This window comes from Agelaius tricolor, unplaced genomic scaffold (assembly GCF_023055355.1).
Source record: "Agelaius tricolor isolate 1412-34295 unplaced genomic scaffold, bAgeTri1.0.p SCAF_17, whole genome shotgun sequence".
In the NCBI taxonomy this organism is placed as follows: domain Eukaryota; kingdom Metazoa; phylum Chordata; class Aves; order Passeriformes; family Icteridae; genus Agelaius; species Agelaius tricolor.
Window position 1 is genome coordinate 13,020,888 of NW_027269277.1, and position 16,773 is coordinate 13,037,660.

At 40.4% G+C, this 16,773-nt stretch overlaps 1 protein-coding gene across 5 annotated transcripts in view; it reads right to left on the reverse strand.

Annotated features, from left to right (window-relative positions):
- The window catches only part of AFF2 (ALF transcription elongation factor 2), a 332,765-nt gene that overhangs the window by 85,634 nt on the left and 230,358 nt on the right, over positions 1–16,773 (reverse strand). For all 5 annotated transcript variants that reach the window (XM_071442529.1, XM_071442527.1, XM_071442528.1 and 2 more), the window contains exon 8: positions 10,366–10,417. In XM_071442529.1, coding sequence (XP_071298630.1) covers positions 10,366–10,417 — 52 coding nt within the window. The remainder of the gene's footprint in view (positions 1–10,365; positions 10,418–16,773) is intronic.

The following is a 16,773-nucleotide window of genomic DNA, read 5'->3' on the forward strand; positions in this document are numbered from 1 at the left end:
ATGAAGTTGGCAACCTTGCATTTGAGATTCCGTGTGTGATGTTCCCAGTCAGTCTCACCTCGAGGACAAAAAGGCCAATGTTACTGTATCAAAACAGGACCAAAACCAATGGAAAAGATACTGTCCTCCTCATGTCACAGTTTAAAAAATGAGTATTTTCCCCTCAGGATTCAAATGTGTGGAATGGATTAGCCAAAACCCATTTATTGTAATATCAAGCATGTGGTATCAGCAAATCAGAATGGTTCACTGAGCCCTCGCTGTGCATGAGGCACAGAGAGCTCCCATCATTGCTTTGAGCAATGCAGTAACCTTCATGGCTTCACAGGGAGATGCTCAGCAGTACTTGAAATACTGAAAATTTCATTTCAATTGTTGCAGTGGAAGTTGGGTAAAACAAAAAAAAAGAGTTTAAGTGACCAAATCTAAACCAGTCTGTCTGTGGTTTAGGAATCACCTTCACCCTTGATAAACATGAACTGTTTTCAATTGAGCAACAACATGGAAATATTTGGGCTTCTATCAGCAGTTTTTTCCAAAACCCTGTTTTCCATCAGTGTAATGGTGTAAATCAAACTAAGAAAGTGTGCAATAACAAATGTGGCCACTTCCAATTCTTCAAGAACTATTCTATAATTTTTTTTTTAAACAGAAAAGAGCTACACACACTGCGAGTACACACTGCACTCTGAGGAGTGCTTGGCTGCTTGTGTAGACATATCTGAGCTGGTTTAAATTAGCCACTGTGGATACTGTGAGCATTGTTGCTCTCACCACACAGGTTTCAGTTTACTCAGTGTCTTCGGTGAACTTTACAATAGAAATTGCTACAGCTATCTGTCAGTGAGCAGCCCTGCTGCAAAGATAACTCACAGAACATGTTTGCTTATTTTAGGACTTCAATACTGATGTACCTTGACAAAAGAGGCTTGAAACAGTGTCTTCCTTTCCCATAAAAGTGCTCTTGATGAGAAGCTGCCATTTGTACTAATTTTGAGTCCTCAATCCAACAAAGGAGAAACATGACATTACAAATTCTACTGATTCTGCTTTTGCAGTCCTAAGAATCATTGTAACCTACCCCAGGTGACTCTGCCTTGTCAGGGGAGTTGGACTTGATGATCTCCTGAGATCCCTTCCAACCCTGGAATTCTGTGACTGTCAAGTTAATGTAACAAAGCCCACCAGTGTCTCACAAAACCTAACAGATATAAGGGTTCTTAGAGTACCAACTATGGCAGAGAATGGAACTCTTTCTAGAGCTAGACCTGATTTTCCCTAAGAATTGTTTTATTTGGAAAACAACTATACATCCCTGGTGACAGAAATTTGGAAAACTGTACTGAATGGTCCATTTTTAAGAAAAAAGATCCACATTGAATTTGTGGTTTGAAACATCATTTCCTGGAAATTATTTTGTTACAAACTGATCACAAATGACCAAGGCTTAGTGGATGATAATCCTATTGTGAAAATAGAAAAGATCTATTGGTAACCAAAACTCAGTATTTGCCATTGTCATACTTACTGATGATTATTCTAAAATGTGTGTTTGGTTCAACCCTCCAGAAGGTTAACAAATAATAAAAAAATCCATTCCTTGCTTTGTTTACTCCATAGCTGTACTTCATCGAGTTAATCACATGACTAAAAAATTGAAGAGGCAGAAGAAACATAGAAAAGGTCGAGAATTCTTTTTAAGAGAAACAAAAAGTTTTTCCCAAACTTCCTTCAAGGAATAAGCAGCAAAAGGCTTGTTTCAAAGAATATGCTGTGACCTTACTGTCCAGCAGCAGACAGCCACCACAATCTGAGTATTGTTCAGTTTCCCAGTTCTAGCAGGAGAATCTTTTGAATCCCTGGAACTTATCTGAAGAATTCTGATATTTTGTGGTCTTATTATTTAGGTCTTTCTCTCTCTCTGTACAAGGTGTAGTTTCACAGTTCAGTGCCTGATTGCTACTTTTGCAATGTTCACCTGCTCTGCCACAATGGACAGGCAGACACCTCCAGATACAGCCCCTTGTGCCCCTGCTCATTTGCAGTTTATGCCCTTAGGTTTCCCTTTGTGATAAAGACCTTTTTCTCATTTCTTTGGGAATCCAACCTGTCCTTAGTCTTCTCCTTTTTTAAGTAAATGAATAGTTCCCTAGAATTGAGAAGCAAAAGGGCAGAGTCACAGAGTACCCACAGTGGCAGTGAACTGATGGTGCTGCTGTCCCATTTATTTCCTGTGCAGGAAATAAAGACTTTGAGGATTTTAATTTATATTGAACATTACATCTATACTGAATATTAAATTTATTACAAGCAGACAACAGAGGTAAACACATGTGAAATAACTCTTTGCTGACTTTGGTCTGGTTCAGTACATTGCTCAGATGACTGATTATTAAATTGCACAGTTCCAAGAATTAGACTTAATAATATTGCCATGAAATTGGGAATTTTGAAAAGCAAGCACACTCTCCACAAGAACACCCTGCTCAAATCAATTGCACTGTCACACTGTGGTCCTGACCTGTCCCTGTGTGCAGGGAAGATTCATCCTGCCAGCACAGAATAGAGCACCTACAACCCCAGCAAACCTTGCAGTGGCAGATGAATTCATCCTAAGAAAAATTAAGGTGTTTAGCTTTCATTACTGTTCTCTTTCTGGAATACCTCCAGGAGAGATCAACTTTCACTTCTCTCCTTATTCTGGCTGACAGAGGCTAATTACTGGATTTATCATGCCCTTTCCAGCACCTACTTTATGGTTTTTCTGGTCACCTATGAGTCCCTCCTTCAGCCTTTTGCTCCCTGTCTCAAACCCAGTGCTAGCACTATCCTCTATCACAGTAAAAAACTCCCAGGAATTCAGATTTTGAAGTTCATAGACAGTTGCTTAGGCTTTTACAGAAGAGCAGTGCTGCGGATGGCCAGTGTAAGAAAACCATACACTTTCTTCACCAAAATGCTTCACGAGACATTCATGATAAAAGTCCCACTCTCCTTCTGAGGAGAAAAGGGAGATAAATGTGTCCTGTGTGGTCAGATTAGTGAGTGTTGAGCACTGAGATGGCCTGCAGGTATCACAGACTTCAGATTTATTTTACAGGACAGTATGGCCAAGGCTGGCTTTTCTCTTAGCAACAACAATGCTGGGGTTGATCAATTCTCTCACCTGCTGCTGCCTCTGCTTTGTTGCCAAAACACTACAGGGCTTTTGCATAAGTAGCATACATAGCAAGAGGTTCTGGTGAAATATATTTTCCTCATGCTTATAATAAAGACTCCTTTAAAAAAATTGTGTGCAGCCATGCACACACACACAGAGTACATTGCCCATCCTGTGGACTGAAAGCCTCATCTCCCTCTTCTGTCCCATCCCAAAAAGGCTGGCAGATCTCCAGCATCAGGCTCTCATGGCTGTACTGAGGAATGACCTCTTTTAAAGTAGTGACAGAGGCATCAGGGGTTCTAAAGCTTCTCTCTCACAGGAATTGTGTCTGACAGTGGGGCTGACAGAGCTTGGTAGCCTCAGGCTGGTGGCAGAAGTGAACCCAAGAGCAGCCCCTGTTAGAGTGCTGGGGGATTATGGAGTGCCTGCTCACTTGTGGGGAAGAGAGGAGAAAGCTTCTTGAAGATGCACATGTGAAACTTTTCAGCTAAGGCATGTCATTCCCACTTCATTAGGGCTGTCTGCCTGCCAGCATTTCTCTTCCTCTATTTTTTCTTTACTGTGGTGGAGGGTTTTTGACACTGAGCTGCCAGTCTCAAGCCATGGAAACACTTGGAAAAGGTGACGTGGGAAGGATGGGGTTCCTCCAGCTCCTGTGCTGGTCTGGGCAGGTGCTGCCCCAGAGCCCAGGCAAGAGCACAGCTGCAAGCTCCAGGGGCAGAGTCCTTCTTGTTGATCTCTACTCCTGTGCAACCATTCTTCCTGCTTGTATTAATCCCCTTCCTCACTGATGGATGACCTCCACAATAACAACATGTGTGAAAAAAAATTACTTGTGATTTTGTGACTCTGAACAAGTTAAAAGCTTTTGATAACACTTTGTGCTTTAGTGGTGTGCTATGCTTTTTGCAGACAGCTCAGCCCAGATCTCAGGGTGGCTACTGAAAGCTTCTGATGATAATAAACAAATGATATGAACCTACATCATCACCATGTGAATTTTAACCTTAGATACCTCAGTCATCAAATCTCTTAGCACCAAAGATTTGCCTAATTCAAGCTGGAGTATTAACTCACACAGCTGATATATTGTTGTTTCAACCAGTCTTGTGCACAATAAAATAATTTGAATAACAATTAAAATGGACTGAGGTAGCAAGAAGGGACATATATCCATGAATGGATTTTTCATGGTTAGAGACTGACAAGGTTGGAGAATGACTGTATTATTCTAATAGCTTCTGTTTTCATTAATGGCTTAATGAAAACATTTCCCTACAATTATAAAGCATGACTGCAAATCTTAGACACTGGAATGTGTGCTCTTTATCAAGCATACACTGCTGTGGCTACAGCTGATGCTGCACCACTCTGGGATTTCAATGGAACCCAATGACAGATAAACTGTTTACATTAAAAGACTCTATCAAAGTTATTTTGCACCTAGTTTCTTCCTAATCCATCTGATTTTTCTATAGCTTTGACAAGATGACCTCTCTCACTGTGTGTGCAGTATTGATGTCATTACTGAAGAGCTGTTCTTCAGCTTTTCTGCTGATAACAAAGTAAATGGAAATGTAGAGAAACCTTGGGGAGGTAAACAGCTTGTTCAGGATCCAGCTAAAAAATGGGAAAAAATACAACAAGTAAGGATATCTATTGTTACAAGGAAAGTGATCACTGTTGCACTTTAAAAAATGTTTACATGATACAATGAAGGCATATTATGCTTTAGAACTTCATAAATTCTAAAAATTGAACTTGAATAAAGGCATTGAAAGCTCAGCATGTATTATAAGAATACAAAGCTCAGCTTATGGCTGATTACCTTTTAAGGCTCAGCTAAAAAGTCAAACATTTTGAATTTAATTACCTAATACTAGCCTAGCAAAAAAGAATTATGTTTATGTAAAATACAAACAATAGAGCAGGGCCACAGACTGCATGCATGTCTTGTGTTTCTAGGGCTTTCAGAAAAATGGCAATCACTAAGGGGAGAAGAAAAAAAAATCAAGTAGAAAAGAAAAATATCTTATTGATTTGTTCTGCCAAAACCACTACATACATGAAATACTGAAAATGGAGCAGGTCTGTAACTAGTATCAAAGTTTCTTTGGTTCAAAAACACACAGAACACTTGCAATGTGCTTTAAATTAAGTACACATTTAAAAGGTTAACAGGACTATTCCTTAGGCAGAAGAACAAAGAGGAGCTGGTTAAAGAAAATTGGGTACACCACAGCTACTTAAAATACTGTATCCAGGCACAACTCATTTGGATGCCTTTGAGCTCAAAGCTTATTTGAATTATACAGAGGTGTTTTAGAGAACAAAAATACTAACCTGTGTTTTATCTAAGCTCTTTCAGCTGAACTGAGCTACTAATTAAAAATCTTCACTACTCTTCCTAATTTCTGATGTACTTTTTTAACAGAGTAATAAAGCCATCGAAAAAGGTGGGTCCTTTCTCAGAGAAGAGTGTTAACATTAGCATCTCTGAAATGCCTTGTCATCTCCTGGTTTACTAATAGCATGTCTGTCATCTGCTTTGATTGTACCTCCTGCAGCCAGTCTGAACGTCCTGTGCCATGCTGAATGCAATACTGATGCATGTGCCAATTGACAACACCAATAGGGTTCACAATCCAAGCAATGCTTACATGTTACAGTACCTCTCAAATAATACATTTAAAGAGATGTGTACCTGATATTATAAATATGTGACATAAAAATCTATTGGGTTGGTCAGTGTACATATTAAAAAACCATTCAAGTAGGTCAAATTGTGGATAACTTAAAACTTTAAAGACAGCAATTTTAATAAAACTGTCAATACAATTTTCTTTGTAAAAACATTTGACACTGATTATGCTGCTTATATTGGAAGAGAAACACAAGGTCTATATCTTTAGATCTTTTATTGAACTGTGAGCGCAGCATCAATAACTGCTTCTCAGCTGTAAATGAAAATTGATTCCAGATCTAACCCATCGTTTTCTGTGCGTCTTTAATCCCAAATCACCCACAATGAGACGTGAGAATCAGCATTTTGTCTATGGGACAAAGCATGGGTCACATGGCCAGCTCCACAGTGTCTGCACTGGAGGCACTGTGCTTGTGTTTACAGGTGTAGGTGCAGGCTGTGTTTACAGGTGTAGTGCAGGTTGTGTTTACAGGTGTAGTGCAGGTTGTGTTTACAGGTGTAGGTGCAGGTTGTGTTTACAGGTGTGGTGCAGGTTGTGTTTACAGGTGTAGGTGCAGGTTGTGTTTACAGGTGTAGGTGCAGGCTGTGTTTACAGGTGTAGTGCAGGTTGTGTTTACAGGTGTGGATAAATGCAGCCCCTCACTGCTGCACCAGAAGGTGCTGACAGGAGTTTGGGGTGCAGTGATTGTAACTTGCCCCACGCTCTACTGCAATGACCTACATGGTCCAAAAAATGACAATGCACTCGCCTTGCACCAGGAGGCATCCTAGCAGGATTCCTCATCACCTCATTTATCATCCCCACAAAAACCTGTCCAACAACCATACCTCTCTCCATTAAAATAACTGCCCTAGTTGTAACAGCCCTAGGCATCGCTTTAGCCCTAGAAATCTCAAAAATAGCCCAAACACTCATCCTCACAAAACAAACTCCTTTCTCAAACTTCTCCATATCTCTAGGGTACTTTACCTCTACATTTGAAATCTGAAGGCACCCACAATCTCACCGGGCTTCCTGCAGGTTGCAGCCCAAGGAAATTCACTCAACCATTTCTGCATCAAGCCCTCAGCTGCCAGAAGGCTAAAAGGAAAAGAACCTACAAAGTTTCCATGCAATTTGCAGCACTTTGACACTAGGAGGCTGAATTTGCAGTCAGCTCTCAGTTGCTGAAGTCTCTTAAGCCCCCTGGGGTGAAATTAAAGTGTACAGTCTCCTTCATCATTTTCTTGGTGATATGTTGCTAGGCTATCATCATGTGCGCCTTAACCAAAATAAACATAACACTTACATTATGCTCTTATGTTCTCCAAATCATGTTTATAACTTTTAGGAGCAATTTCCAGTTATTCAAAATTCTGTTTGAAAAGGGAATGCCAAAACTGGGCAGCACAATCAGTAACAGCCTTGCTGATGCTATCTGTAGAATAAATACCTTCCATTGACTTCAACCTGCTAGTTCCTATCCAGAAATGAAGCTCAACTTCTCAGTTACATGACTGACTGGAGCTATTGTGTGGTTGTGCTCCTCCTCAGCAGTGGGGAGAAAAGGAAGGAGATCTGTAACACCTGAAACAGTAAAGGCCCACAGCCCCCTGAGTAAATGCAATACAGTTCATAAATAAGGGTGCTCGTTCACAGGAGTGAGGGAGCAAACAGAAGAGCTTTGTTTCCTGCAGCCATGCTTCTAACAATCTTCCACCTTGACAAATGAACTACTGCTAGTCTCAGAACATGGGCTGATAGATCAAACTCTCCCCACATTCTACAGCCTTTCACTAAAAGTTGCTTTCCAAGTACAGTTATGGATCAGTGTCACTACTGTCCTGTAAAAACTGAAGGGTCCATAGTAATTCTCAGAGGAGAAATTCTAGGGCTCCCTGCTGACCACTGTTCCAAAGAATTTTGATTTCCTTAAAATTAGAGTAGAAATAGAGGATACAAACTCGACTTTTATGTACTGTGTTGGGGTTTTTTGAATAAAAGTGAGTAAATGCCAGCTCATGCTTCACACTGGCTGCAGGCTTATAGCAGAAAAAATCATAAAGACTGTAAAGACAGTGATTCCATTTCCTTATATAAATGCTGCATAAACTTCTAGAATGGTTTTAAGCCAAGAGTTTTAATCTTTTCTCTCTCTGCCAGAATGAGCACACGTGTACACCTGAATAACAACGGTCACTTGACTGCAAAATATTTATGTTGAAAAAGCCCTTGAAGTTACTTTTTTGTTGTTTATGTGTCTGACCAGTGGGCCAGATCAACCTTTCTTCCAATTTCCAATCCACTCTCCTTAAAGAGATGTGGCAGAGGCTGCTGAAGTGTAATGAATGAGAGATGCAGCAGAGTCCTGCTGCTCAGCATTGCAAGGCCTTAGCCTGACAAAAATATAAAGGCAGACACAGTCATTAATTTAGGAAACCTAAATTCCTGAATGAGGAATGTATAACTCCTGAGCGAGCTGTATAATTTTGTCTATACTCTATTTGTAAAACAAATAGAAGAGATGCAAACATACATATATGGGCTACACAGGAGAGCTGAAGGTTCCCTTGAAGTGCAGGGCATTTAAGAAATGTTCTCACTGTGCACTCACTTGTGTCCAGTTGTGTCCAGTTGCTTTATTTGGAATCCCTAAGGATACAGGTCACTTAATAGGTGACACCAAATTGGGCAGTCAGTGGTGGGCTTGGTAGTGCTCAGTTTAAGAGTTGGACTTGATGATCTTAGAAGATACTTTCTAAATGAAATGATTGTATGAGAAAAAAATCAAAAAATTTTCTAAGTAATACAAAATGTTGAGAAACTCTATGAAAGGTCCCTTTGGTGCTCTCTTGTTTGTCTGCAGCCCGTGCTGTGAATGTATTCTGGGAAGACACGAGGAGCTTTGGAGCAGTCTGAGGCTTCCTGCAGCTCCACATCCCCACCACAGAAGGGCCCAGGCTGCAGCCCTGGCCTGGCAGCAGGGACACTGCTCACCCTCAGGATGCTGCTTGGTGAGAGGCACGTCCCACACTGACAGCAGGGAGGGCTCCAGAGCTGTCAGGACCTCTCTGAGCACTGAGCTCTTTCCTGCTTGGGATTAACATCAGAGATGACATCTGCTCAAGTCAGTCATTTGATTTTTCATTTGATGTCAGCAAACACTGGTCCAGGCCATTACTTCTCCATTCACCAGTGATAAGGGATTTCAGCCTAGCAGTATGAACTGTATAAACTCTATAAATTCTACTTAAGTCACAAGAAAACTGTTACTGTGGGAAAACAACAGTAACTGCTACCTGACAATATATTTCCATTTCTGTATTTTAGGCATCTCAGGATCACAATGTCATTTTACAGGACCATTCGGGCAAATTTGCAAATCTTATGGTGTCATTAGTCACCATGTTTGCACAACACTGCATTGCACAAGGATTTTGACCCTTTGGCTTCAGAAGACATTGCAAGTCTTGCCAGTGCTAAAAAATACTGACTTGTATGACTAAGGGGTCAACTTTCACCAGAAGGTAAATCTTTCCTGGCATGACCCTAAGGATGGATGAGGTAGGCTGAAGGAGAACATTTAGGTGGTTTAAAAATAAATAAGAAAGAACGATTGGCCTATAATTAACATTTCCCAGACTGAACAGATGATCTTAGGCTGAATTATAGCATTACCTTTCTCTCTATTGCAGACATTTAAACATTTGAGCCTATTGCATATATAAAGTAAAATGAAGGATGAATTTAACACAAAGTTTCATTTTTTTTCTGATAAGAATGTTGAGAATATGAATTTCACCAGCTTTCTTTCCTAGCATTATACATAAATATTTATAAAGTGGGAAGGATAGAGAATGACATGAGCCAGTTTTCTGAAAATGATTCTTCATTAATATCCCAAGTACGTGGAGAAACTTTCAGTATTGATTTAGAGCTACGTGCTGAGGGCTTTCCCTTTCACAAACAGGAGTCACTGAATTACTGTGGACTCCCAACCCTTTACTCTCTGACTGGAACAAAAACTTACAGACCAAATTTTCTTGTGTGGGCTTGTATAAATGGATTGCAAAGTGCAAACAAACTCTGGAGTTGTGTTGGTGCTCTTATGTAGTCCTCTTACACACATTTCCAAAAAGCTCATCAATTCAGAAAATGGGTGCAAAGCAAGGGGAGGCTGTTCCACAGTTAGCTTGGTACAATGGAGGACAGAGATTCAGAACACAGTGGCTGTTCCTGGGTGATGCTCTGTGTGGACTCTCATTCAAAGGTTAGTAAGTCATATTTTGGCTTAGTTTAATCCACATCACAAAGTGAACCAGCAAAACTGAAACACATTCCTCTTTGAGATTGTTTCCTCTAATGAGAAGGAAGCAAACAAGGTTTAAGCTAATGGATTCTGCAGCACACCAAAATGCTTTTCATGCAAATATAGTATGTCAACACACAAACAGATCCAACCAATGAAATAACTTTGTTAGTTTAAATGGTCTATGCACCTATATTAGATGTATTTACCTGTTCATTATCATCTTCATCACTGCTGAGTTTTAGATCATCCTCAAGCATTCTGAAAAAAAGGAGAAACGATAAAGAATTACATTTAATGAATTAACTTTATGTGCAATGGGCCAAATCTACACCTCAGCAAAGTCAAAGGGAAAACTCTCTTTCACTTCAACAACAGCAAAATCAGACCAGAGGTAAGTAAAGTCCACATGTGTACGTATTAGTGCTTCTTTGTGATTCTAGAGTAGAACAAATGACTTTCAGGCTCATCCATCATAAAGTTTGGCAGTCAGCTGCTCTTTCATGTCCTCTTGTATTTCCACATTGTCTCACAGGGATTAGTCCACATACACCTACAAGTGTTTCTAAATCAGAAGAGAAATTCAGCTCTGAGACTGCTAAAACTGGAGAAAATTGTCCATGTTTCATTCTCAGTTTGGGGCACCACCAATTTCCTTTCTAGTACCTTATCAAACTGAGAATGCAAAGTGAACAATAGCAAGAAGAGGAGGTGCTTGTTTGAGGTTTGATGGAACGTCACACTTGTTAGTGTCCAAAGGCAGACCAAACATTTTCCAAGCTGGGAACCTGCCAGTTCATACCCCCATTTTTGATCCTCACACCCATCTTTTCACCTTGGCAAATTGTCTTATCATGGGATGATGTAGGAATGAACTGGCACATCTCCCCTGACCTGCTGCAGCAGCCATTAAAATCTCAGATCTTCCTTTCTGCCAGCCCCTGCTCCTTTACCCATGGCAGGAGGCTTGCAAATTGCAATTATTGTTTCCTTTTTGCCTTGATGGGGCTTGAAGTCTATGATTTTTTATTGTTAGCCTTTAAATAACTCTAGCAATCAATGGAAGGTCTGTTAGGAAGGGGTTTTTTTGTTTGAAAACTACCAGTAAATCATGGAAGCCTCCTGACACATGGAATTTTAAATAGGGGACAACAATCCCAATGTGAAAATTTTAGAATATTTGAAGCCTGATGGTGCCCTTAAAAAGAAAAAGTGAAGGAGATCTTTAAACTGGTTTGTGAGTCATCTGTCTTCCAGTGGCCTCTGTTGTTGGGCAACCCAGTGGTTACAAAGTACATGGACACATAACTACCAGTCATTAGCATCCTGATAAACGGCCAGTGCCTCCCCGCAATATGTGAACCCATAAAAGTACAACTGCAGCATGGATTTAAAAAAAAAATCTTCTAAAAGTTAGTATTTGTGAGGGGTTGACCTTGTCTGGATGCCAGGTGCCCACCAAAGCTGCTCTATCTCTCCTCTCTTCATCTGGACAGGACAGAGAAAATGTAAAGCAGGCTTATGGGTCGAGAAAAGGACAGGGAGAGATCACTCAGCAATTACTGTCATGGGCAAAGCAGACTTGATTTGGGGAAATCAATTCAAAGTATTGCCAATGAAATCAGAGTAGGACAATGAGAAATAAAACCAAATGATGAAACACCTTTTCTCCCACTCTTCCCTTCTTCCTGGGCTGGACTTCACTGACAATTTTCTCTGCCTCCCCCCTCGGAGTGGTGCAGGGAGATGGGGATGATGGTCAGTTCACTGCACATTGTCTCTGCAGGTTCTTCCTCCTCAGGAGGAGGACTCCTCCCATGCTTCCCCTCTTCTTCCAGCAAGGGGTCCCTCCTGCAGGAGCCAGCCCCTCATGAACTTCTTCAACTTGGCCTTCCTACAGATTGCAGCTCTTCAGGAACTGTTCCAGAGTGCACCCCTCTGTGGGAACATCCTCCATGCACAGTGTGGGTCCCCCATGGGGTCACAAGTCCTGGCAGCAAACCTGCTCTAGCATGGGCTTTTCTCTCTACCAGCACAGCCTTCCCATGGGCTCACAGCCTCCTTTGGGCACATCCCTGCTGCCAGGCCCCCCCTGTGCTGCAGGGCACAGCTGCCTCTCCATGGCAGCACCAGGGGCTGCAGGGGAACCTCTGCTCCGGCACCCTGAGCACCTCCTGCCCCTCCTCCTGCACTGCCCTGCCTGTCTGCAGGGCTGCTCCTCTCACAGACTCCTGCTCCTCTCTTCCAGCTGCTGTTGCACAGCAGTTTTTTCCCTTTCTACAATCTGTTATGCCTGAGGCACTGCCACTGTCAGTGCTGGGCTCAGCCTGGCTGGTGGCAGGTCCATGGTCCATCCTGGAGGTTGGCATTGGCTCTGCTGGAAATGGGGGAAGCTTCCAGCTTCCACCCCTGCACCCCCCTGCTACCAAAACCTTGCCATTCAAACCCAACATGCCATTTTTCAGGGATTATTAATCTCTAGAGGCCTGGACTTTGGCAATGAACAGAAACTTTTAATGCTGTTTATCTAGCAGACACATTCATTTGTTTCCCCAGAGCCATTACTTGCTGTGCCATTCTCAATGTATCGCTGTGCCTTGATCTATCCACAGTCCCTGATTGTTATCTGCAAGTCTCATTACACCAGAAGGACAATACCCCCAGGAAACTGAGACCATTTTCATACAGGACTATATCATTCTGACTCTTCACTCTAATTCAATCCTACACTCCTGCTTTTAAACCTACATTTCACTTTAATGTGTAAATTATCCACTGCTTTAAAGAATCACTGCTAGATAATGCATTCTATTGTTATTTTTTAATGCAGATTTAAGTAGATGTAATGCAAAGATCTTTTCATGAATGAAACCCAAAGGGTGGTATGCTTTCTTTCTTTCAGCTATTGGGTAGTTTGGGTTTTGTTGGTTTTTTTTTTGTTTGTTTGTTTGTTGTGTTTGGGGGTTTTTTTTTCATTTTTTACATGTTAAATTCCTTTTTGACATACCCTGGTAGAAATAAACCAAAAAGGACAAAAGAAATTCCATATTGGATAAATGGAAAGGACAAAGAAGAAAACATAAAAAAGATAAATGGATACACTTACTAAACTAACCCTACAGCCATCTGAAATGGCTGATTAATAACTGTCCTCATACAGCCTATACTGCAGATACTTTCTAACAAGTACAGTAAGCAGAAGACATGTTTATTGAATATTGAAAAATATAAAATTGATATAAAACATGATTAGTAGGAAGGACAACTGTTAGAGTTGGTTTCAGAGAAACTAAATTTGCAGGATTTATGAGTTCCCTTCAAGAGACTAATAGATGTTTAGACAACTAGAGAGAGGAAAAAAATTGGATTTTGGCATTTCTTTAGCAGTTCCAAGCTTATCACTTGGGGTATGTAATTCTTCTTAGCCCGTTCTGCTAAATGAAGAATATGTCATCCCATTCAGTTCCAAAACTCAACGCTTCAACAACTAAACCAACCAGCTTCTAAAATGCATCACACTCTTCTGGCAGATGGAATAATTAAAGAGAAACTGAGTATAGTATCAACCAGAAATATATGGTAGCCAGATAAGTGAGGAAATAAATTAGAAATACACAGTACATGCAAATGTAGAATGCTGAACAATTCAAATAACCTGCTCCCAGAGAATATTGGTTAGAAAAAGTAATATTTTACAGAACACAAAAGAATAGATGGTGTTCCACAATTTCAAAATGTGCTTAATATTCTGAAGGCATGGGTCACAGTAGCTTGTACTGTTTAATGTTTCCATTAACTCTCATTTATAAGCAAGTACCATCTGATTGCATTCAAAGCTCAATAAGGACTTTTTAAGATTGCCAGCAACCTTAATTCAAGGTGACTATTTCACTATCATATCTAGAAAGGTATTTTAGCTTCAAAGCCTTGAGACAGAAGAGCTCTGTATCTACAGCTCTTGAAAACACTGTCTGGATGGTCTGAAGGTGAAATTAGGCACTCTTGAGTGAGAGGTGCCTCTTAATACCCATATGATCTATTCTGCTCTATGTAATTGTTCACCTCAGAAGCACCCAGACTGGAGATTAAGAGTGTATTTGTTATTAAGATCAGGACAGCTATTAATAAAGGCCAATTTGGAGGCTATGTTAAAATTACAATGAATGCTGCCAATGAGGGCAAATCAAAGAGAAAACTGCCTGTATCAGAAAGCTACCTCCAGGGGTGTTATGAATTCATTTTATTTCCTATTCTTCTCTGACCCAGCTGACATTATTATTGAATATACATGTACTTGTTTGTCTTTTCATCCATAGCTAATGCAAAACACCACTTTAGGGAAAGAATAGGATTAAGTAGGATTTTTTATTTCATTATTAGAGCAATGCCATTTACTATAACAGTTGAAGTTGTGTCAGCACATTTATTATAATCTACAATTTTCAGAGGTTTGTAATTTGCAATGTGAAATTATTGCAAAGCAGAAATGTTGGGACAAAGCAACACATTTATCTGTGGTGTAAGTAGGGGCAATCTTATTGACTGACTACAATACCCACTTCCTTCAGGGATGAATTTGCTCCCAAAGCAGATTGTTCCTACATTACAAATTTAGCTAGACAAATGGCTGAACAAGGGCTTTATTAGGATGGGTTCTGTAAAAGTCACACTAGAAACAGTAAGAACATGAACACTGAAATGGGACTTGTAGCCCATCCTGACTTTTGAGTTCAGTGGATGTTTTGTGCACACCAGACCTGCTGATTTGGGATCCTCTCAACAAACAGGTGAGGATTTGGAGACATGAGATAATTCACTCCCTGAAAAAGCACTGCCACACTATTACTCAATTTCAGTTACTTTTACAGAATACTCTGAATGTCTTAAATGAGGATTTTCACTGCATCCTTTTTTTTCTTTATTTTTTTTTCTTCGTTTAATATATAATGTATTTAAATGCTTTTAACAAATGAATAAGGTCCTGATTGCTGGTAGACTTCTGGGAATGCTGCATTTCTTCCTGCTCTGCTTGTGGAGGGTTGGGATAGGAATCTTCTGTGTTTATAGCAACATGTTTGGTGATACAGCTTTCTTAAGGAGGAGGTGTTTAAAAGGCAGCATGGATAGGATAAGGTTCTGCATGTCTAATTTGCTCTGGGATCAGTTCACCACTGCACTGGGGTTCACTCCAATGTGAAAAAGGCCAAGTGTTGATTCTGCACAGGAAGGAGGACAGGCAGTGGTGTTAACCAGACATACAGACATGCCATTCTTTTCTTGCCAGGTTTGTCTCTGGTAAAATGGGAATGCATTTCTAAGATTTCTGAGCTACAACTAGTTATTCCATTCGATATTAGAGAGAGAGCTTAGACTGTTAGAGCAAGTGTCAAACTTGTGAAACTTATTAAGACTTAATGCAGAACAGGCAGGAATCCAATAAATGTCTTTGGGGTGAAAAAGGTAGTACACTGCAGCCTGAGTTATAAAGGCCTTGTCATTCCTGTTTGCAGCAATATTCCTGCAGAGGGAACATGGTCCATGCAAATAGTGACTAGCACTGAGATGCACCTTTTCTACCCCTGAACTTGCATGGAAATAAGTCCATCAGTTCAACACAATCTTTGCTGGTTTACCCCATGGACTTCATACCCAACTTGTTTTTCATTTTCCTAGTGCATTTCTCTGTAGTATATAAGGCTTCTCCAAGAGTGGTAACTCAAAAGGTATCATGCAAATGACAAACTGTATAATGGAATTCAGATGTATTTCAAGAATGTGTTGCACACACTGGAGCACAATTTTATCATTTATCAAGGGGGAAGGAGGGGGCCTATGTGTGTGAAAACATCTAACAATAGATTTCCCCAGAGAAGTTCATAATACAGTGAACAAAAAACTGAGGAAATGAAAATAAACGGTAGAGTAATTCCAAAGGAAAAAAGAAGATCTTTTGTTTTAAAACATCCCATCAATAAATCTTGAAACCTTATATTCATTCTTTTTCTGAAATGTGCAAGTCATCCTTACATTATTTCCTCTGAGATACTGTAAGAGTTATGGTAACAGAAAATCTCAGAAGATTAAATGGAATTTACAAGCACCATTTACCTTAATAGTCAGGACCATTTGTCCAGCAATTTTATACATACTTAAATATAATTTATTAATTTTCCCTTCTCCTCATCCACCATTTTCTTTCATTACATTTTTGTCAATGGTGAAGTCAGTCTTGCAAACTGTTACTCACAGAAGTAACTTCTGCTCATTAAAGCAGATTCAGTGGCCTCAATAGGGCTCATTTGCTTAAGGTATAGATCAACTCCTCAGTCTATGGCCTTAAATCACCTCCCCTCAGAAAGGACTGAATTCAAGTTTTGTGTTTTCACTGTGAAACAACCTGTGAGCAATAAAGGTGCCTGTTCTCTTCCCTGGCACAGGAAAGGCACTGCTGACATGGCCAGCCTCCTCCTGGCCACTGATGGAGAATGATGGCTTGCTAGGACACACTCCATGGTGTGTTGTCACATGCAGCCTGCCTTAGTGCTCCTGGCACCATATCAGTAATTAGTGTAATTACAGATGGGGAGAGAGAGGTAACCCCTGTGGTTTTCTATTAG